The 23,683-nt window shown below is 45.3% G+C and overlaps 1 protein-coding gene across 5 annotated transcripts in view; it reads right to left on the reverse strand.

Annotated features, from left to right (window-relative positions):
• Positions 1–22,134, reverse strand: part of CFAP299 (cilia and flagella associated protein 299) — a 264,261-nt gene extending 242,127 nt beyond the window's left edge. Inside the window, exons 1-2 of one of the 5 annotated variants that reach the window (XM_069976697.1) lie at positions 21,969–22,134; positions 19,343–19,515 (exon numbers count right to left, since the gene is read on the reverse strand). In XM_069976697.1, the coding sequence (XP_069832798.1) occupies positions 19,343–19,453 (111 nt within the window). In that variant the 5' untranslated portion in view covers positions 19,454–19,515; positions 21,969–22,134. Of the gene's footprint in view, positions 1–6,339; positions 6,404–19,342; positions 19,561–20,561; positions 20,662–21,968 lie in introns of those variants that run through there. The other 4 variants (XM_069976695.1, XM_069976696.1, XM_069976694.1 and 1 more) reach the window with 4 other exon arrangements.
• Between the last annotated feature and the right edge of the window lie 1,549 nt (positions 22,135–23,683).

Genomic DNA, 23,683 nt, shown 5'->3' on the forward strand with positions numbered 1-23,683 from the left:
GGAGCGTTGAGAAGGTGATGCATACGCTCCAGCGGTGGGGGGTTAACGGGGTGGGTTGCTGACATACTCACAGCGGGATCTGCCCATAGAGTGTACAGGGCAGGAATTTGCAGCGGATCTTGCTGCGAATTTGCAGCATAAAATCCGCTGTGGATCCATTACGTGTGAAGGCACCCTTAAACTGTTTTGGTTGAACAAAATCTGCACTAAGTTTTTAATCCACCCCCTACCCCCCATTGTTTTCTATCTTTTTTTTTCATCTGTCCACAAGGTCCACAAGTGTCTAGTCTACCAAAGTCATCTTTGTCACCAATGGTGGTCTCTAACATGTTGGAATGTGCACCCAGTGGAATTTAATTCTCTGTAATGTCACTACTCATGGTGAATATATTACAACTCTCTAGGAAGAAAAAAAAAACATGATTAAAATCCATGAATATTGTACAGATGTCATACAGCATTTTTAAATGTTTTTTTTTTTTAAACAAAAGCCCAACAATATTATAATTACATTTATTCAGCTTTACAATTCTCCACTTTCATTCACTCCAAACTGGCAAAAACATTGTTTGGAAGATTTAGTGTTCTATAATAATTTAATAATGTTCCATCCAAGGACAAATTAACATTTTCAAAGCAAACACAAAAGCTTTGGAAGTTTTCAAAACGTTTTTGACATTTAGAGGCTTATTTAATACCATAGCAGACATAGCTCAATAAGTTGTGGCCAGCAGGCTTCAATGGAGGTCACATGCTCATGTTATTACAACCATACATAGTTATATGGGTAGGTGCAAGTAGAGAGCATAATGTTGTTCACCTTTTCCATTTGAAGAGGCAAGTTGAAAGGACAGGTGTGTATATATATATATATATATATATATATATATATATATATATATACCTCAAGATTACAGCATTGGCAAAGGGGCAATTGTCTCCAATGACAGTATTATTATTACTAGTATTAATAATTGGGCATGATTTGCTACTGTTGTTTTACATTATATGGTGTTATCATTTACAGAGACTCCGGGTGCTCTATGACATCCTACCGGTGTTTTTTTGGCTTTTTTTTTTTTTGTAGTATGCTATTATAAGTGGTATCAATCTTGCCTAAGCTGTTGGCTGTCAAATGATGCCTTAAAATCATTTAGTGACATGCCATAAGCTTCAATAATAAGAGTTCAGACGTCATTTATCTCTCCTGCCCATCGTCCATCCTCCCCATACACAGGAACATTCAGCACAAGTGGGCGTTCCTGTATTTTCTATGGGGAGGGGTAAGCCACTGACGCTTATCTCTCACTGAACAAAAGGGGTCCAGCAGCAATTTTCCATTACGGATGACCACTATCACCACCGATGTCATCTGTCGATGGACATTCAGGAAATCCCCATTCACCTTAAGGCTTTGTTCACACTACGTAAAACTACGTCCGTTGTTGCCGATGGCAACAACGGCCGTAGTTTTTCTGCAGTGGAACACAAATAAATAAATAATTAAAACAAATAAATTAAATAATTAAATAAATACATAAATAAATAATTAAAATAAATAAATAAATATAAACAGTCCCTATCCCCATTTATAAATAATCCCCTATAAATAAAGTACATATATTTGGTATCGCCGCGTCCGTAATGACCCCATCTATAAACCCGTTACATTAATTATACTGCCCGATTAATGCCATAATAAAAAATAAATAAAAAAATAACCAAAATGACAGGTAGTAGAGGAAAGTATTCAAAATTAGACAGTAAAAATTAAAAACTATTAAACTATATTAAAAACAATATTATTTTTGTTTAGTTTGAAATCTCTCAATTTCACAAGGAACAGGAGAGAAAAGGCACCCCAAAATCTGTAAGGCAGGTTCTCCTGAGTAGAAAGGTACCCCATATGTGGGCATAAACCACTGTATGGGAACACAGCAGGGCTCAGAAGGGAAGGAGCACCAATCAGCATTTTCAGTGCAGATTTTTCTGAAGAATTTTCCTAGCGCCATGTACGTCTGCAGTGCCCCTGTAGTGTCAACAGAATAGAACCCCCCCAAAAGTCATCCCATTTTGGAAAGTGCACCCCAGGTTCTCCTGAGTACAATGGTACCCTATTTGTGTTCCTAAACCACTGTATGGGCACAAAGCAGGGCTCAGAAGGGAAGGAGCGTCATTTTGCTGGAGCAAAACCGCAGCTAGTATCGGTTAATAGAATAGCGCAGTTGGTAATTTGGGGTGGTGATGGTCAATCTGGGGTGGTGATGGGCAATCTGGGGTAGTTATGGGCAATCTGGGGGTGTTTACTGGCTATCTGGGGGTGGTTACAGGCAATCTGGTGGTGGTTACTGGCTATCTGGTGGTGTTTACTGGCTATCTGGTGGTGTTTATTGGCAATCTGGGGTGGTGACGGGCAATCTGGGGGTGTTTACTGGCTATCTGGGGTGGTGATGGGCAATCTAGGGAGGGCACAGGCAATCTTGGGTAGTGACGGACAATCTAGGGGGGTCACAGGCAATCTTGGGTGGCGACGGGCAATCTGGGGGGGTCACAGGCAATCTGGAGTGATGATGGGCAATCTGGGGGAGAAGTGACAGGCAATCTGGGGTGGTTACAGGAAATCTGGAGTGGTTACGTACAGTCTGTGGCAATCTGGGGTGGTTAAGGGCAATCTGTACCCTATTTGTGTTCCTAAACCACTGTATGGGCACAAAGCAGGGCTCAGAAGGGAAGGAGCGTCATTTTGCTGGAGCAAAACCGCAGCTAGTATCGGTTAATAGAATAGCGCAGTTGGTAATTTGGGGTGGTGATGGTCAATCTGGGGTGGTGATGGTCAATCTGGGGTGGTGTCAGGCAATCTGGGGTAGTTATGGGCAATCTGGGGGTGTTTACTGGCTATCTGGGGGTGGTTACAGGCAATCTGGTGGTGGTTACTGGCTATCTGGTGGTGTTTACTGGCTATCTGGTGGTGTTTATTGGCAATCTGGGGTGGTGACGGGCAATCTGGGGGTGTTTACTGGCTATCTGGGGTGGTGATGGGCAATCTAGGGAGGGCACAGGCAATCTTGGGTAGTGACGGACAATCTAGGGGGGTCACAGGCAATCTTGGGTGGCGACGGGCAATCTGGGGGGGTCACAGGCAATCTGGAGTGGTGATGGGCAATCTGGGGGAGAAGTGACAGGCAATCTGGGGTGGTTACAGGAAATCTGGAGTGGTTACGTACAGTCTGTGGCAATCTGGGGTGGTTAAGGGCAATCTGAGCAGTTACAGGTAATGCGGGGTGGTTACAGGTAATGCGGGGTGGTTACAGATGATCGGGGGTGGTTACAGGTAATCCGGGGTGGTTACAGGTAATCCGGGGCACTTGACTTTTTATACCCTGTCACCAATGATTTATGGCGACAAGGTATAAAAAGTGGCGGTAGCATTTGGAGGGTGGGGGGGGGCATGTATTCCACTCCTCTTCTTTGGATTCACAGTGAGAGGAGATGAAAGCGTGCAGTGGTTCCGGCAATGCCCTTTTCTGGCGGCCGCCATTGTACTGAGGTAAGGGCTGCGGGCCCCACCGCAGCATAACAGAGCTCAGCCAATCGCGGCTGAGCAGCTGATGACGGGCTAAAGGGGGGCCGCCATGAGGGAGGGCTGGAGCGGTCTGGCCGGCTTTCTGAAGATGAGGTGTTCATCCCAAGATGGTGGGCGGGGGGCGACAGTGATTCTGTAGGTATAGTGCATCACACTTTTGAGTCCGTGGTCGGGGGGAGGGGGGGACATGGGGAAGGGGGCCATTCACTAAAATAACACACATAACAATATTGTATAACTTTGTAATGTGTGTTATTTAGTGAAAAAATCCTTTAGACCGCACTACTCCTTTAATACTTTAGCACAAAAGAAACTATATATATATATATATATATATATATATATATATATATATAAAAAACACAACAAAAAATCTTAGGATAGATATGGAATAGATGTTTACTCTAGGTATATTTAAAATTTCTCACTGTACATTCACCTACCACATCTGCAAGCATATACTATTCTTTCAGTAAAGTAATATTTTTTTCCAAGTTGCTTTTGATTTTTCCCCCAACTACAGTATCCTCAGATTGTCTCCTTTTGTTCTTGTGTAAAGTTTCTTAATAAAAAACACTTTTCTCCTGAATCTTATTTAGCCCTTTAATTTAAAGGTTTTGGTTATGTCCCCCATTTCCCTTTCTTCCCCCAGACATACAGATTTACATCCTTAAGATTTCTCTTATAGGGTTAATGCTTCAGACCCTTCACCATTTTTGTAGCCCATCCTTGGACCTGGTTGGGCCCATTTTATCAACATCTTTCTGTAGGTGAGGTCTCCAGAACTGGAGACAATATTCCAGATGTGGTCTCACTAAAGCTCTACACAGCGGTATCACAATCTCCCTCTTCTTACTGATTATACCTCTAGCTATACAGCCTAGCATACGATTCACTTTACCTACTGCCTGGTTGCACTGATGACTCATTTTAAGGCTGTCAGTAATCACTACCCCTAAACCCTTCTCTTCTAAAGTCTTTGCTAACACAGACCTGCCAATGTGATATTTGGAAAGGAGAATTCTTTTCCCCAAGTGTATTAGTTTATATTTCAAAACATTGAACTGAAGTTGCCATCGTTTTAACCTCTTATTTAGTTAGGCTAAATAATTTTCTATATAACAGATACTTCCTAAAATAGCAACCCTATTGCTCACTTTTTTTCTCATCAGCAAACAGACAAACCTTACCTTCTCCTATGTCGCTATTCTTATCTAACAAACTTTCTCCTATGTCACTTACAAATATATTAAAAATAATAAGACCCTGAACAGACTCTTGTGGCACTCCACTTGTAACCAGCCTCTGCTCAAAATTCATAAACAACAACCCTCTGATATCTATCCTTCAGCCAACCACAAATCCACTGAGTCCATTTTTCTCTCACTTATTTATAAGCTCTTTAAGGGGAAATGTATCAAACACTTTGCTGAAGTCCAAATAGGTAACATCCACGGCACCACCTTCATCCAGAACCTTTGTAACATAATAAAAGAAATCAGTGAGATTAGTGTGACATGAGCTGCCCGCAGTAAATCCACGCTGGTTTGGATGCATCAAATTGTTGATTTTACGGTGATCAAATATCTTCCTATTTAGAAGTATTTGCATTATTTTTACTACTACAGATGTCAGGCTAACTGGCTTGTAGTTACTGGGCCCTTCTCTATTACTATTCTTATAGATGAGTATAACAACGACCCTTCTCCAATCCTCAGAAAAATCTCCTATTAAGAGGGATTAGTTTTATTCTAATTTTTAATATCAAACCATAAACTCTTCAAGTGCTGGGGTTCTAAATCAGGCTTGAGTTCTAGTGCAGAGCTGTTCTTGGCTACACCCATCTGCACTACAGTGTTAAGCTGGAAAACCTTTGGGAATTTATTGTCATGCATTGCATTGCCTATTTAAAATATGTAAACGCACAGTGTAAAATCCTAACCATTCCCACTTGTAGTGACCTAATGGGAAACTACACATTCAAAAGGCAAAGAGAACTTGTATCATGTTTTCCAAGACTCCCCCCAAGGGTGGCATCCATTTCTACAGCTGTTAGGAGCCAAATGCTGATTGTTCGGGTTTGGAGAACGATGCCGAACCCAAACAGTTCGTCAAGTCCACTCAACACTATAATATAATATACAACATATAATATACAACATAATAATAAAATATACAACATATCCATGTTTGGCTATTCCCTAAAAATCTTTGATATTACACATGAGCTAAGCTTCTGTAACATACAAATCCTTCCAAATACCTTCCCGTGTCCCAACTCATCCATCAAATGGGCCTGTACTTAGAGAGTTGGGCTTGTGGCTGGAAAATAAGTCTAATTCCGAGGAGTGGTTTGAGTAAGTTTAGAAATGAAAACCTTGGGAGGTATGACAATAGTGAGATCATGTGAAAGCAGTGGAGGATGTATAAGCTAGTTCAGACACTGCTAACACACCTACAGAAATCTAGGGAGCAGTTTCACACAATATGGGGTCTGGACAGAAATCTAAGTGCATTTACATAAACTTCCCTGCGAATGTCAGATTAGCTCTGCCCTAGAATTCCCTTCAGGATCATTGCTTACTAGATAATACAATGACATGTTCTTCTCTATAACAGTATGGCCCAGCTGCTCAATCTATTGCTTTAACAGCACAGCATACCCTGTCAGCAATACGAATTTACTTTGCATTTTCTTGAATAACTTTAGTTAAAGTGGTTGGCCACTTTATAGTAAAATGATTTATTGCACTTACTGACATAAGCTCCCTGTGTTCCTCGTAGGGCTGATATCAGAATCCCCTCCCCCATGCGGTAATACCGTCCATAATATCACCGATCATGGAGCAGCTCGTGCCCATGCTCCTTTATCTCTATCCTCCACTGGGTCTGTATATGTCTACTGAGGACACAGAGGTAGGAGCAGGGGCGGATTAACTTTACCATGGGCCCCGGGCTGTTCTCCAAGCTTGGGCCCCCCTCAACCCACTGTAACTATGACGACACTAGCTTTAGTCTTTTTCTTCCATAATTCAGCCTGTAAAGGACCCGTGGTGACATCATTGTCACATGATAAGGTCCTTTAGTATGTTATCTAATGTTACTGCATTGTCTCCTGGCTGCAGGTTTGCTCTAATTTGTGCAAATCATGGCCAAACTGTAGCCTGGAGATAATACACCACTGAAAGTATAAGCCCGAAATGGACCTATTGTAATCCGCTACTGGGTAGAAGTACTCTTCCATTCTCAGCCATATTATGTATTGGATTTATGTTCAGCATATAGGGTGGGACGGCACAGCATGAGGGGCTTCTAAGATATCAGGACTATGAGAACTATTATCTAAAGCCATGTTTTGTCTATTCAGCTAGTCTTTGGGATCCCATCTCTATGGACTAAGGACTAATTTAAGGGATATACTATTTTTTAATCTATGCAAAAGAGTCTGCAGAGCCTCATTAGCCATCTCAAAACACAGGAATAGCCAGCTATCCCTCCCAGGAAGGACACCAAGCAAAGGTGAGACTCCATAAGTTACATGTTTACAATATGCTATTAAATTATACTCGAGAAATATTATTTCTGTAATAAAAAGATTTTTCTTGGGGGGGGGGGGAACATTTGTTATAATAAACAGTAACTTGCATTTAAAATGACAAAGTGCTCTCTGCTGGACATAGCTGTCCACAGTAGTAGCAATCCCTATAGAAAACCTCTCCTGCTTTAGAAAGTTCATGACATGGACAAAGGTGGCAACAGAGAGCACTGTCAGACTGGAAAGAATACACCACTTCCTGTAGGACATACAGCAGCTGATAAGTATTGGAAGACAGGAGATTTTTAAATAGAAGTAGTTTACTAATCTGAATAACTTTCTGAGACCAGTTGATCAAAAACGAAAAAAAAAAAGTACCTCTATAAACATGATATATGGGAGAATAGGAATTTGTAGACCCCACTTGCTGCTGTAACTGCTGTTCGTCAATTACAATAGAAAACTAAAATTAATAATATTATAATACATAAATAATAGCGACACTGATAACATAGTCTAATAGATATCTTGGAAGCTTCTGAGCTGTCATTTAAAGGAGACAGAATACAAAAGACTTTCTAGTGATTATTGTTCTCTTCATTACTATTCAAGTCCAGTACTACTGTGCAGTTATTTTTTAGGCAATGTTATGAACATCATCATTATCATAGGTGGTTATGTTCACAAAGCTATGCCATCTAAAAGTACAGTAAGCGGAAGATTTTTTGCTGAGAAAAACGAATGACTACTGCCATCTAGTGGCTTTGTATACCATTGCTGCAAAAAGTACAGAAGCAAAGTACAGCCAATGATGGATGCAGGCTGTGTAATGAGAACATACAGACAATACTGTATATAACCCTAAACTTCACCTTATTTAATCTGACCTATCTTCTTGAATCCTAAAGGTCGACACGTGGTTCCAACACCATGAAGGAGAGATGTTTTCATTTTTGTACATAGAATAAAAGGCAAAGAAAGTATAAAGCAGTAAGATAGATTCTTCTCTACTGTTCAAATGTGTTGCATCTGTAACTTACAGTAGTTATATTTCTGGAAATACAATATATTTTAGCAACTGAAGAATAAGTGAACAATGGAACATGACAGGACACTGTATACCATCTTAACTATAGTATAAAGCAAGGGTACTCAACAACTTTTAGTGAAGGTCCACTTACCGGGGTCTTTTGTCAAGTTAAGGTCCGAGCTGAGCATCAGTAGTAAATGTGTTGTTTTTTTACTTTTCACAAACGTTGTTGAACAATTTACATACAGAATTGATACTTATTAGTGGGAAAATTACTTTTTTTCTCTCTCTCACCAGCCCTTATATAGCCCCCCTGTGTGCTCCTCCAGTAGTATATAGCCCCCCTGTTGCTTCCCTAGTAGTATATAGACCCCTGTGCGCTTCCCCAGTAGTATATAGCCCCCCTGTGTGCTCCCCAGTAGTATATAGCCCCCCTGTGCACTCCCCCCAGTAGTATATTGTCCCCCCCAGTAGTATAGAGCCCCCCCCGTGCGCTCTCCCAGTAGTATATATTCTTCCCTGTGCGCTCCCCCTCCCATATAGTATAACGTATAAAACAAACACTTATACTCACCTGGGTTTGGGCGTCTCCTCTTCTCTTTGCTCTTGTGGCCGCACTGCAGCAGTAACTAGAGGCAGCTCTCCCCTTGTCCTGGCTCCGGCGCAGTGATGTCACTCGAGCGCCGAAACCAGAGGCAGAGTGCGGCCTCTTGTGACCACTGCGACCACAAGAGTGACTGACAGGGAGGAAGCCAATAGCTCCCTCTCTGTAGGTGCTGCCACACGGTAACTACGAACGCTCATAGTAACTGTGCAGAGTGCAGCTCAGTATACAGGTATACTGAGCTGCAGCCGGGGTCCGGACAGCTGGCCTCCGAACGCGGACCACGGTCCACCAGTTGAGGACCCCTGGTATAAAGAGTTGGTCTGAGAATGAAGACACCTGAAGAACAGGTCTAAATGAGTCTCAATCCAAAACCTTGATGATGGCTTCTGTCACTAGTTAGTGCAGAGTAGCCATCTATCAGAAGGAAGGGGCCTTGCACTCTGTTTCTACTACCGAAGTATGGTCCTCATACTTTCATTTTTTACATAAATGTTGTGATGTGGGGGGCTGCACAAGGGGTCTATACGGGGGGGGGGGGGCTGCACAAGGGGTCTATACTGGGGGGGGCTTGGCTGCACAAGGGGTCTATACTGGGGGGGGGCTGCACAAGGGGGTCTATACTGGGGGGGGGCTGCACAAGGGGGTCTATACTGGGGGCGGGCTGCACAAGGGGTCTATACTGGGCGGGCTGCACAAGGGGGTCTATACTATAAGGGGGGTCTGCACAAGGGGTCTATACTATGGGGGGGCTACACAGGGGGTCTATACTATGAGAGGGTTACACAGGGGGTCTATACTGTGGGGGATCTACACAGGGGGTCTATACTGGGGGGGGGCTGCACAAGGGGTCTATACTGGGGGGCAGGGGCTTGGCTGCACAAGGGGTCTATACTGGGAGGCGGGCTGCACAAGGGGTCTATACTGGGGACGGGCTGCACAAGGGGTTTATACTGGGGGGGCTGCACAAGGGGGTCTATACTGGGGGGGCTGCACAAGGGGGTCTATACTGGGGGGGCTGCACAAGGGGTCTATACTGGGGGGTGGGGGCTTGGCTGCACAAGGGGTCTATACTGGGGGGCTTGGCTGCACAAGGGGTCTATACTGGGGGGCTGCACAAGGGGGTCTATACTGGGGGGCTGCACAAGGGGTCTATACTGGGGGGCTGTACAAGGGGTCAATACTATAAGGGGGGGCTGCACAAGGGGTCTATACTATGGGAGGGGGGCTACACAGGGGGTCTATACTATGAGAGGATTACACAGGGGGTCTGTACTGTGGGGGATCTACACAGGGGGTCTAAACTGGGGGGGGCTGCACAAGGGGTCTATACTGGGGGGGCTGCACAAGGGGTCTATACTATGAGGGGGGCTGCACAAGGGGTCTATACTATGGGAGGGGGGCTACACAGGGGGTCTATACTATGAGAGGGTTACACGGGGGTCTGCACTGTGGGGGGGGGGGCTACACAGGGGAGTCTATATCTACATTATCTGTACTCAGAGATATCACTGTGTTATCTGTGGTGTTACATGGGACTGCAGGTGACTACTACTTTATCTGTACTCAGATATTACTGTGTTATCTGTGGTGTTACATAGGACTGCAGGTGACTACTACATTATCTGTACTCAGAGGGATATCACTGTTATCTGTGGTGTTACATAGGACTGCAGGTGATATCAGGTGACTTCTCCAGGTTGCAGAAGTTCAAACTTCATCGTGCCCTGCTGATAGTTTATTATAGGAGTTTTGCAGCATTTGGCTCTTCAGGTTGCAGTTGATGTTTAGAGTTGTAGTTTTTCAGCTGGAGAGTCAAAGATTGGAATACAATGATTAGACAATGACACAGTACAGTCCATTAATTATAGGGGGCAGTAGTGCAGTACATGAGGTGGAGGCAGTGCATTAGAAGATGGTGGCACATTAGAGTAATTGGATATAACGTTAGATATGACTTTGCCTGATCGGGTGAGATGGGGGGCCCCAAGCTAACATTTTGCACCAGGGCCCATCAACCTTTAGCTACGCCCCTGGACCCACTGTATTGTATAGGCCAATGGACATCATTGTGGATTCCAAAGTCTGTGCATTTGCCAAAAGCCCAAATCAAAAAGGTTTGGACATGTCAAAGAAAGGTCCAGATCTGCAGTACAGGCTCCCAGACTTCTATCGGCCTCATGGTCTGTGACTACAGGGAGACCATTGATAAAACACCATGGGCCATCCTTGGATTACAGGCTGCAAAATCAATACAAACATGTGCAGAAGACCTTTAAGGGATTGCCATGGTATGATGGTATCAGTCACTTTGTAGTGGTCACGGTGTGATGATACTGTATATAGCAGCTCCATAGAGAATAAATAAAGCTACAGGTCATGTGTCGTACCCACATCTGTATTTAAAACATAGGATGCAGGGGCTGATCTGGAGATGGCCGGGGGGTACAGAGGTCAGACCTCCCACAATTTCTTCTTTGTCCCCTGCTGTGGATAGGAGACAAGTTATTTTTATGTTGGAATTCCCCTTATTAAACTGATCCAGTTTCAAATACTCTCTTAGTAAATTCAGAATAGGGATTTACAGAGATTATCCCAAGATTAAAAGTTATCACCTATCCATAGGTGATAACTAGGTGATCACTTGGTGTCTGATATCTAGGACCCACATTGGTCATAAGTCTCTTGTACCATAATTACTGGCCATAAATTGGTCCGTGACTGTGTTATCATAATGGATTTGGATACATGGGGATGCTGTTGGGGACAATATACTTCCAGATAAGTGGTAAAAGCTCTGATTTCTAAATACAGTACCTATATTACTACCAGGAGCTGCTCTAGGGATACTTTAAGCTGTCCCAGCAACATGTGTCCCAAATTGCCTCATATAATGAACAATATGGCTGATAAACATACAGAGTGTAGCCAGTTTTATGAGAATCCTTCTAGTGATTGTGAGGTCATGAATGAAAACCAGACTGCTTGACGGAAATTGGTGTAAATGCATGCAGAATGCACAAACATCTTACAGATGGGACAAAAAGGCTCGGTTCATGCTGCATTTACCAGTGATCTCACAGCTTCCCTTCAATACAAGTGCTTAGATAATCCTAGTGCATGTAGTAAATGGAGCCATAGAGACCTATTCGCCCAATAGAGGCCAATCGGGGTCAGGGTTTGCCAAAGGGAATAATGCAGACTACCACACTTTTCAGTCCAACTGTGTTTGCAGTATAAATGTTTTTTAGCTTTATATCGGAAATATATGTTGCAGACTTCCCATATGGAATAAACAAGAAATCCATTCTGGATCAACGTACTTCTCTGATATTCAAGTCAAGCGTCTCCTCAGCACAAGTATACTTTCCTACTCAAGTCAAGCTACACGTCTTTGCTCACTATCACTTCAAGTCACTACTATAACCTGTACCTGCACTTGCATAGTTGCCAACATTTGAAAAATATTTCCAGGGACACTTTAACATTGACAACAAGGGGTGTGGCTTATTGTGGGTGTGGTTTGGCTTGTCACCAGTGTTTTGGGTTTTTTTCCCAGAATTTTCCAGTTAGAACTTTACAGTCAGAACAACACAAAAGGATGAGGGGTGTAGTACAGGAGTAGTACAGGAATAGATGAGGGTTGCAGTAGTAGTAGTACAGGACTAGATGGGGGGTGTAGTAGTAGTACAGGTATAGACAAGGGGTGTAGTAATACAGAAACAAATGAAGGGTGTAGTAGTAGTATAGGTATAGATGAGGTGTGTAGTAGTAGTAGTAGTAGTAGTACAGGTATAGATGAGGGGTTTAGTAGTACAGGAACAGATGAGGGGTGTAGTAGTAGTACAGGAACACATGAGGGCAGTAGTGGATTATAATAGGGGCGTTTTGAGCGACAGCCCGGGGCCCTGAGCTCCTGGGGGGCCCATGACCACCCAAAAAGACTTATACTTTCAGTGGTGTACTGTCTCCTGGCTACACTTCCGCCATGATTTGCAAAAAATCACTGTTTTTTTATGGCAATTTTGCACTAATCAGGTCATCATGACATTATCTGTCCTGTACTATGAACGCCAGGCTAGTGCTGCCATAGTTACAGTGGGGTGGGGGGGCCCAGGCTTGGTGAGCAGCCCGGGGCCTATGGTAAAGTTAATCCACCCCTGCATGAGGGGTGTAGTAGTACAGGAACAGATGAGGGGCAGGGGTGTAGCCAGGAGTCATGAGGCCCCATAGCAAACAACTGCATGGGGCCCCATGAAACCTTGAAAACTTGGTAGCTGGGGTAGACTGGGGGTAGCTGGGGCAGACTGGGGGTAACTGCAGCAGACTGGGGGTGACTGGAGTAGACCGGAAGAGACTGGGGCAGACTAGGGGTGACTGGAGCAGACTGTGGAGACTGGAGCAGACTGGGGGTGACTAGGGAGAATAGGGGTAGCTGGGGGCAGACTGGGGGTGACTGGAGCAGACTGAGGGTGACTGGAGCAGACTGGGGCAGACTTGGGGTTTCTGGAGCAGACTGCGGGGTGACTGGGGAAAACATGGGGTAGCTGGGCCAGACTGGGGGTGACTGGAGCAGACTGCAGGTGACTGGTGTAGACTGGGGATTACTGCAGCAGACTGGGGTGACTGGTGCAGACTAGGAGTGACTGGGGCAGACTGGGGGTAACGAGCAGACTGGGGGATGGCTGGAGCAGACTGGGGGGTGACTGGGGCAGACTGGGACAGACTGGGGGTAGCTGGGGCAGACTAGAACTTTACCTCTTTAAGCATCATCCCCCTCATGTGGGCCCCTCATTATACCACCAGTATAAAACAGTGTGGTGTGAGACTGATGGTATAATGAGGAGCCCACATGAGGGGATGATGCTGAAGGAGGTAAAGCTATATACATTGGTGTGAGAGACTAGGGTAGCTGGGGCAGACTGGGGGTGACTGGAGCAGACTGGGGGTAGCTGGGGCAGACTGGGGGTTACTGCAGGAGACTGGGGTGACTGGTGCAGACTAGGGGTGACTGGGGCAGACTGGGACAGACTGGGGGTAGCTGGGGCAGACTAGAACTTTACCTCTTTAAGCATCATCCCCCTCATGTGGGCCCCTCATTATACCACCAGTATAAAACAGTGTGGTGTGAGACTGATGGTATAATGAGGAGCCCACATGAGGGGATGATGCTGAAGGAGGTAAAGCTATATACATTGGTGTGAGAGACTAGGGTAGCTGGGGCAGACTGGGGGTGACTGGAGTAGACCGCAATAGACTGGGGCAAACTAGGGGTGACTGGAGCAGATTGCGGAGACTGGGGCAGACTGGGGGTGACTGGAGGATACTTGGGGTGACTGGGGGGAGACTGGAGCAGACTGGTGGTGACTGTGTAGAATAGGGGTAGCTGAGGCAGACTGGGGGTGACTGGAGCAGACTGCTGGGTGACTGGGGAAGACAGGGGGGTAGCTGGGGCAGACTGGGGTGACTGGAGCATACTGGGAGAGACTGGAGAGTGACTGGGGGGAGACTGGAGCAGACTGGGGGTGACTGGGGAGAATATGGGTAGCTGGAGCAGACTGGGGGTGACTGGAGAAGACTGGGGCAGACTGGGGGTAACGAGCAGACTGCGTGGTGACTGGGGAAGATAGGGGGTAGCTGGGGCAGACTGGAGGTGACTGGAGCAGACTGGGGGAGACTGGAACAGACTGGGGGTGACTGGTGAAGACTGGGGGTTACTGCAGCAGACTGGGGTGACTGGTGCAGACTAGGGGTGACTGGGGCAGACTGGGGGTAGCTAAGGCAGACTGGGGGATGGCTGGAGCAGACTGGGGGGGGTGACTGGGGAAGACTGGGGGGTGACTGTGGCAGACTGGGGGGGTAACTGGGGCAGACTGGGGGTAGCTGGGGCAGACTAGAACTTTACCTCTTTAAGCATCATCCCCCTCATGTGGGCCCCCCATTATACCACCAGTATAAAACAGTGTGATGTGAGACTGATGGTATAATGAGGAGCCCACATGAGGGGATGATGCTAAAGGAGGTAAAGCTATATACATTGGTGTGAAAGACTAGGAGACTGGCAATCAGAGCTGTGTATACAGTGTATACCAGTCACAGCTTTGATTACTAGTCTACTAGCCTCTCACACCTATGTTTATAGCTTTTCCTCCCTCACCATAATCTCCCTCATGTGGGCACCTCATTATTACCTGGCTCCCTGCAGCACACAGCCATTTTCATTTCCTTCAGGCTCTTCTAGCCCAGAGACAGGATTGGTGTCCCTGCCAGGCCCTGTAGCTGGGAGGAGAGAGCGGCATCTGGTGGCTGCAGGCAGAATATACAGCGTCCAGCCAATACTGGCAAGTTTACTTTACTTCTTACTCAGGTTATGGTTTGTATTGGGAGCCGTTACGGGGGCGTCCCGTAATCTGGGACAGTCCTGGCAAAACCAGGACTGTTGACAACTATGCACCTGCCAAGTTGTACAGTATACTGTGTTAAAGGAGACACTCCATAGGAATTACAGTGTATGTGAATGTAATGTTATGCACTGTACTTTTGTGACTTCATGAATACATTTATGGAATACTTTGGAGAGCAAGTGTCCTTGCTCCCCAAAGTATCCCATAAATGTATTCAATGAATACATTTGCAGGGCACCAAGCAGGGAGGGAGAGAAGTGCCATCTACCTCCACCCTCCCTCCCTGCTCGGTGGTGGGCACATATACAAAGTACTACTCCCCCATTATCTGCAGATAATGGGGGAGTAGTACCTGTGCTATGCCTATCACATCCCGCCACTCACACAGGGGCTGCTTTTCATGCCCCCTGCCGCTCCCCCTCCTCCTCCCGGCTTCCTCCCCGCTTTGCGCTGCTGACTCCCACCCACCCGCGCCGCACCTCACTATCTGGCCGGCCGCTGACTCCCTCCCACAGAGGTGCCGGTGCCGCGGGAGGTGCCGCAAATGAGCGGGGGAGGGGGTGCCGCCGATAAGCGCTGCAGCAAGTGGGTGCCGCGGGTAACAGAGGTGACGGCCGCCAGTTAGGTGAGGTGGCACTGTCAGGGGGTGAGCTCTGGGGCTGGGGGGGGCTGCTGTTAGAGAGGGAGGCGGGGATCACTGTCTCCCTCTCCAACAGCAGCCACCGCCGGCAATGTCCTCCTTTACTTCAGTTTGGCTGGGTTAGAAGCGCTAACCCGCCCATTGAAGAGAAGGAGGACACGTGATGCCGTCTTGGAGGGTGCGGGCCAGGAGAAGGGAGCGTGTCGGGTTGGACTGAGAGCTGATGATTTTATGCATTTGGTGGGGGTGAGTGCACCTAGATAACAGCAAAAACTGTACAAAATTTATAATACATTTATATTGGAAAGATGGAAAGCCAGGGGTGGGCAACGTATTAATGCAAAAATAATTTTGAGGGGAATACCCCTTTAAGTGCTGGACTTTGTCACCGCACCTGCACCCACACCTTGTGCTACCCTTACAAGTACCAGTGCCAGTGTCTGGGGTAGGTATCGCCACTCCTGGCCACTGTGACAAGTGAAATAGCAAAAACATCAAGCCCACCTGCTGCAATCTCAATCTCAGCACCCCAAGCCATGGTACAATTCCTGCGGCTGGACCTAGGATGGTATCTGTTCACCAACTGTATATGCATACCTCCCATGTCAGTCCCTATTTTTGATCCACATCCCTCTGTCTCTCTTTGCCCCTTACATGTCCCTCTTTTTACCTAGGAATTAGATTTTCATTAATAGACTTGTAATGTTGCTCTAGAAAGTGTATGCTGTATAATAGACCCAAACATGCATATTATTCTATTGTGTGTTGAAAGTTGGGTCCTAAAAGTTTGTTATATTCGGATGAATCATGTGACATTATGGCCCTTTTCACACATCATTTCACTCATGCAGTTCATGTGGCCCTATACACACATCTGTAGGTGTTACAGATTCAGTTCGGGGACATGATCCGGGCCACAAAAAAAAAAAATTAAACCATTGCGTGGTCCGTTTTGTGTCTGCCCAAAAAAACGGATCCGTTTTGATCCGTGTTTTTTTTTTTTTTTTTTTACAATGGAATTCAATAGAAAAACGGATCAAAACGGATGCACACAAATGCATCAGTTTTTTGCAAAAAAACGATTACAAAAACGCAGTGTGAACCTAGCCTAACTGGCAGGCAAAGAATGCCCTACACCAGGCATGTCCAAACTTTTCCAAATTTGATGAAGTGAACATGTGCGAGGGCCGACCATTTTACATGCTACATGCTATATGCTTTATAACACAGGCAGATAATAGCAAGCTGGATACCTGGGGGGCCGTAAAAGTTCGGAACGCGGGCCGCAAATGGCCCTCCGGCCGGACTTTGGACATGCCTGCCCTACACTCACACTACACAAACTGTTTGGCAACAGTGACACCCGCAGTCTTTAGTGGGAACTGCTTGAGGTAGTGTAGTAGTTTCCAGTTTATGCCCCACACAAAACCCTAGCTGTAACAGGAAGTAGTAGTCAGTTCAGGTCTGTGTTTAGTGCAGCTAGTGGCTGTTCTGTGAGCAGGCCAGTCAAGGCCTGGTCAGCCAGAGAAGCCTGTTTGGTGCTGAATAAGGGGAAAGAGATAAAGGAGAAGGAAGACAAACTGAACCACAGATGGGGGAAAGCTGGAAGTAAGAGAGAGAGTCCTTCAGGAGTATCTACAGAAACAAAAGGTACTTTAGGTATATTAGGTAGCAGAGCTAACTTAGGCCTCTGAACCATCTCTTTCTGGAATTCAATGAGGAGGTTGAAAAAGGACCTTAGAAGACTAACAGGAATTGTATACTTGAATACTAAATTAGAAAGCCCCCTAGTTGACAGGGAGGGAAAGACTTAAGTACCATTGGGGAGAAGGACCACTGGATCACAGTGCCCACCAGCATCCCACACGTTGTGACAAACCAAGGTCTGAGGCAGATCATCTCTCTACACTATCCACACAAAGCACAGTAAGGGTCCTATTACATGGAGCGATTTTTAACGATTAACAATAAACAATTGCAAACGAGATATCGTTAACCTGAAATCGTTCACCATATTACACAGAATCGCTACACATAATCGTTAGATATGATTGTTACTACGATCGTTATTGAGATCGTTACTATGATCGTTTATTATGATGAACAATGTGCAATTACACTAAAAGATTAGTGAAAAAATGCGGAACTTAAGCGAACCAATGTGGAATTACAGCAAACGTTTAACGATAATTTTAGGTTCAGACCTAAATCAACGATGAACGACATACGAACAATTTTTCGATTGTTGCCTGCAATTACACAGAACGATTATTGTTTAAATTCGAACAATATAACGATTTTTCACACAAGAACCGTCCCGTGTAATAGGGCCCTAACCCATTCAAGGCCGCCAGTATTATACGATTGAACTGTACAAGTGCCTGTAAGTTTTCAGTAAAGGAGTTATTGTTACACCGCAACCCTCCTTGTCTTCCTGTTGTCTGGTCCTCCTGCACCTCACCATCATCAAGGACCATCTTGCCGGACAACAGTATTTGGGGTTGGCCCTGGGGTAACTACATGTCCACACCACCAACCATCTTATATACAGGTGCAGTCTCTACAGCAGCCTCTACAGCAGCCACCAGAAGAGAGAGAGAAGGGAAGCGCCTGAGAGTAGTCTGCTCTCGTGCCCACCTGAGACCATGACAAGTCTGTGAGTAAGCTTCAGTGCACCACAAGGCCCAGCCATCCTGGAGATAACAGCACCCTCTCTCTCTCTCTGCAGCTCTCAGTGCCTCTCCTCATTCCAGAGCCCAGCGCTACACACAGTAGAGGCCTAGCCACCTAAGGGCTTACAACTACTAGTAGCACCATCATTCTCCCCTCCATGCTCTGGCACGCTGCACTTTGCATTAGCAAAATTGCTTTGTTTTGCATTTTGGCCCCTTACTTTCTTTATGTTTCCAACCACCCCTCTCGGCTCTATGAGCGGTGGCCTGGCTGTGACGTCATTCGGTGGCCAGGACCTGGGGGAGCACTGGTCAGTATAATCTACAGCTTTAATGTTTCCCACTCAGATCCTAGACAGCTCTAGGACTTGTGGAATGTCTCTGGGGCCATCTGGGATCTCACTGGAAGACAGAGATGGAAAGCTGAAGCAGCTTAGCATCCCTTCCTTACTCCCCATTCCCCCCCCCACACACACACACACCCGTGACACTTCCCTCCAAACCAGAAAATGAGAGGGAACACAGTGGTGATGAACTGAAAGATCCGTAGTCCAATTGATGACCTTTGCTTAAAGGGTTTTTCTCCTCCATCTCCTCCTTTTTAGCTAGGTCCCGCCGCACCTGCTCTCATTTCCTGGTTCGGCATCATGGGAGTGAGGACAGAACTCATTGGTGTGATAAAGGAGCAGGTCATTGCTGTGTCTCCCTCTGACCTTACACATGCCGCCAGAGACAATCCAAGCCCTGGACACATGTGAGATGTCAGAGGGAACTGTCGGAGAAATTTCATAGAATCTGCCCTGACATGGCATACAGTATTTCAATTACAATGATATAGCCCTTTAACACCAATGATCATGTTATAAATTGTTACCTCGAGATAGAAGAGGTCTAGCGAGGTGATCTGTGAGTCTAGAAAGTCTTCGTAGGTGTTAAACTGAGTTATAATTCCATCCATCGCAGTCCCGCTCTCCTCTTCCTCCATCTTTAAATCTCCGCACTGACAGTGTCCTTAGCAGTGTGGATGGAGCTGGGATTGTCACAGATCTGGAAGAACAGATAGCGTCCAATCACACTCTGGACAGACTAGATCTGCAGAGCAAAGCAGGTGAAAAATGTCAATATATGACAATATATTGGAAAACACAGGAATGTTTTATAAATATTTACTTTGTCACCGTTAAATAATAATATTAAACCTATAGCTAATATGTAAGACATATATGCAATAGGTTGAAATACAACAAAATACATCTATCTATCTCCTATCTATCTATCTATCTATCTATCTATCTATCTATCTATCTATCTATCTATCTATCTATCTATTCTAGTAAGTTCAACGGCACTCCAGACGTAAGGTGCAAAAAAAATTGGAACTACAACAAGCACCCGGCATCTATCTATCTATCAATTTATTTATTTATTTATTTATTTATTTATGGAAAGAGGAGACTGCAGAACTTAAATATGGTTAAAAAAAGGTTGTGCCCATGGCTTACATCATGTCTGTAGCTGCAAGGGCAAGTGGCCATAGTCACTATGTTGTACTCTAGCAGTCGCCCTATATCACTGGTAGTGATGAGCGAATATGTTTAAAAATTATCATTAAAACCATTCCGACAAATTGTTCGTGATTGGCGAACACGAACAATTAGGGTCACATACGTACGAACATTTACGAACATGTTTGCTTATCACAAACCAGTGCTAATGTAGGTGAAAGAGGATGCGTACATGACCGTACAGCTATCAGAAATCAACTTGGGAAGGGGGGGGGGTGATCCCATTTACTTAAATGAGCAAATCCCTGAAGAGGGACACTGCAATCTTTGGGCACAAAACTAATGTTGTGACTGAAGTCACCTTGTATCGGTAACCTTATTCATCCAACTTTTCAGCCCTAGTCACTAGTACATATATCATGCATCGTCACTAGTACATATATTAAAAGTAATAACATGAATTATATTACATACTGTACATATTCCTAAGATGGTGTACATACATAGGTCCATCATAATAAAATGCATCATAATACAGTTCACACTATAATCTTTCATCAGTATTTGGGGCAGGGATCAGTCACTCACCGACGTGTTCATAAAGAGGGAACAAAATGCAGGAACATTAAGATACAAAGAAAAGTTATCAGCACAGGGTCCTGAGTGTGTTACTGCGCAAGTGTGAGAGCGAGCAGGAAACCACCCAGGGGCAGGAAACCAATGGAGCTGCAGGACAAAGGCGTCCATAGTAACTGTCGTCAAAGCCACAGATACTGTCAAATGCTGAGCAGCTCAGGCGCAGGTCATATTACAAGCAGCTACAGGGAAGGATTGTTGTGAGCCCAGCTGTAAAGGGTCATTAGAGGTACAGCAGAGACAGTAGGGCTGTATAAGTATGTATATATATATATATATATATATGCCTCAGCATTGCATTATGTACAAATAAAAATGCAGGGTGCAAAGATATGAAGCACAATGAGTGTGTGGGTGTCACACGAAGTATGCATATTAAAAAGGCACACAATAAGCATGAACGAGATCTATAATAAACCAAATATCCTGTCGTATAGCTACATTTGGGTGGTCCTGTTAAATGGGATGTCCTGATATGTGTTATCCTCTGATCTTGCATGTAAGTAAACTAAGAACTATGTGCGACAGTGCGCCCCCTACAGGGCTACCATTGTAGAAATAACCCTAGACACCATTAAAGGGGTATAGGACATGCAAAAGGAAGCAATTTTGCAAATGCAAATTTGCTTTCTTTTGAAGATTGGCCCCTTTCTCTTGCTGTCATGAGGACAAAAGTGGTGACTGGGCAGTGACGGGACCTAGTAAGTATGATTTAACTACTTTCCACTACATGCGCACGGACATACAAGATGTGGTAGCGACGATCGTTTTGTGTGGGTTAACAACACTTCACCTGTTGTTAGCCAGATGAAGTGTGGCTAACCCACACGAAACGATCGTCGCTACCACATCTTGTATGTCCGTGTGCATGTCCTCCCCTGCACCCCCTGATGTTCTTTTGCACAAGATTGTATCCGCAATAAATAAGAAGTTTTTCTACCAAACGGTGAGTTGCCGCAGTTTCTATTTATCTTGCTTGATCTATATGTGAGACTCTATTTACTGTGTAGCCGCTGAGCACCACCTGTAACATAATACTCTCTCAGCCATTGCCTTCTGGTTATTCAGCTTGCAGAGGTAGCGCAGAGTGCGTTTTTCTACTGCAAGTGTGTACCTTCAACATATATGGTAAACCAAAAATTTTGATATTAATTTTTGATACGAAATAGAGAAAAATATGCTAATGTGCTTATATATGCAGATCCATAGGTCTGAATCGCAAATAAAAGTAGCCTTCAGACATGTACAAGAACAAATGCAAAAAACAAACAAACATCAGATTGGCTGTGGCTTTAGCCCCTCACCCAAATCTGTAGAAAATTGATAAACAAAAAAAAAGCGAAAAAATGTATTTCTTACATTTAGCTTTTAAAGTGGTAATACTTGAGGTAGGAGGGAACCGAAATAAGCGACACTTAGTGATACAAGCGGTCAAAATAACATGGGGCATATATAAGCACAGGGGCGTATTATTAAAATAGTAAGAGACATAGGGGCAAAGTTATTGTGCTGTCTCAGAGGAAGAGTCCTTTTTGTTGTTGATAGCAACCAATCACAGCTCAGGTTTCATTTTAACAGAGCAATATGGGAAATGAAAGCTGAGCTGTGATTGGTTGCTACGGGCAACAAAGCAATCTTATTGTAAAAGTGTATTTTTAGTCTCCCCCATAAGGTTATAGAGATAAAGCCTACTAACTGATGAAAGGGGTCATCCGGAGTTGGGGCTAATGCTTAGTAACATATAATTGCATCCATGTGTCATCTAGTATCTATTGGATCAATGCCCCCAGCATCATAGTAGCGTTTCCTTTGTCTTTTACTAATGAGAGGCTTCCTTCTGGCCACTCTGCCATGAAGCCCAGATTGGTGACATACTGCAGTGATGGTCGCCCTTCTAAAAGTTTCTCCCAACTGCACACAGAATCTTTGAAGCTCAGTCAGTGACCATTGGGTTCTTGGTCACGACTCTTACCAAGGTCTTTCTCTACCAATTACATAGTTTGATAGGGCAGCCAGCTCTAGGAAAAGCCCTGGTTATTTCACAAATCGAAGCAAAGAATTTTGAAGGTCACTATGCTCTTGGAAACATTCAGCAGAAATGTATTTGTAACCACCTCTGGGTCTAGCCCTAGACACAATTTAGTTTTTCAGCTCTACAGGCGGTTCTTTCCTCCTCATGACTTGGTTTTTGCTCTGATATGCATTGTCAGAGATGAGACCTTATATAGAGAGGCATTTGTATTACAGAATCATGTCCAGTCAAATGAACTTACCAAAAGAGACTCCAATCAATATGTGGAAATATCTTAACCCCTTCAGGAATGGGCTAATTTTTGTTTTTTACTCCTTGTGTTTAAAAGGCCATAGCGCTTGCTTTTTTTTTTACCTACAGACCCACATGAGCCCTTATTTTTTTCGCCACTAATTGTACTTAATTTTTCCATACAATATGTGTCACGGCCGCGGCGGCGTCCCGTGCTCCGGGCCGCCGCCGCGACCTCCCTCCATCTCATGCAGCTGCCGGGGTCCCGGTGCAGGGACCCGGCGCTGCTACATGTTCGGCCCCGGGGGGCGCCTTACCTGGTCCCGCTCCTGCCTCCGTCTGTGCCGGCCGGCGCGCGCGTCCCCGCCTCCTAGGGCGCGCGCGCGCCGGCTGTCTCAGATTTAAAGGGCCAGTCCGCACCTAATTGGCCAGTTGCACCAATCACTCCCTATTTATTCCAGCCCTGCCCCACTACAGGTGTTGGAGCCTCTACATGCTTCCCATAGCGTTTGGCCCAGCTCCCTGTTGTTCCTGATTCCCGTCCGTTACCTGGTTCCTAGTCCCTGTTCCTGATTCCTATCCGCCACCTTGTCCCTAGTCCTTGTTCCTGGTTCCTGTTCCCCTGCATCACCATTGCTGCTGTGTATAGCCTGTCACCTGCGGTTACGTCCACTGACCTCTGCAGCACCATCTCCTGCCTACTGCTCCTGCCACGCCTCGCCTGCCGTCACCAGCAACCAAGCCAGGGGTAGCGACCTGGGGGTCACCTGCCGCAGCAAGTCCATCCCGCCTTGCGGCGGGCTCTGGTGAA

This window comes from Dendropsophus ebraccatus, chromosome 7 (assembly GCF_027789765.1).
Source record: "Dendropsophus ebraccatus isolate aDenEbr1 chromosome 7, aDenEbr1.pat, whole genome shotgun sequence".
NCBI classification, from domain to species: Eukaryota; Metazoa; Chordata; class Amphibia; order Anura; family Hylidae; genus Dendropsophus; species Dendropsophus ebraccatus.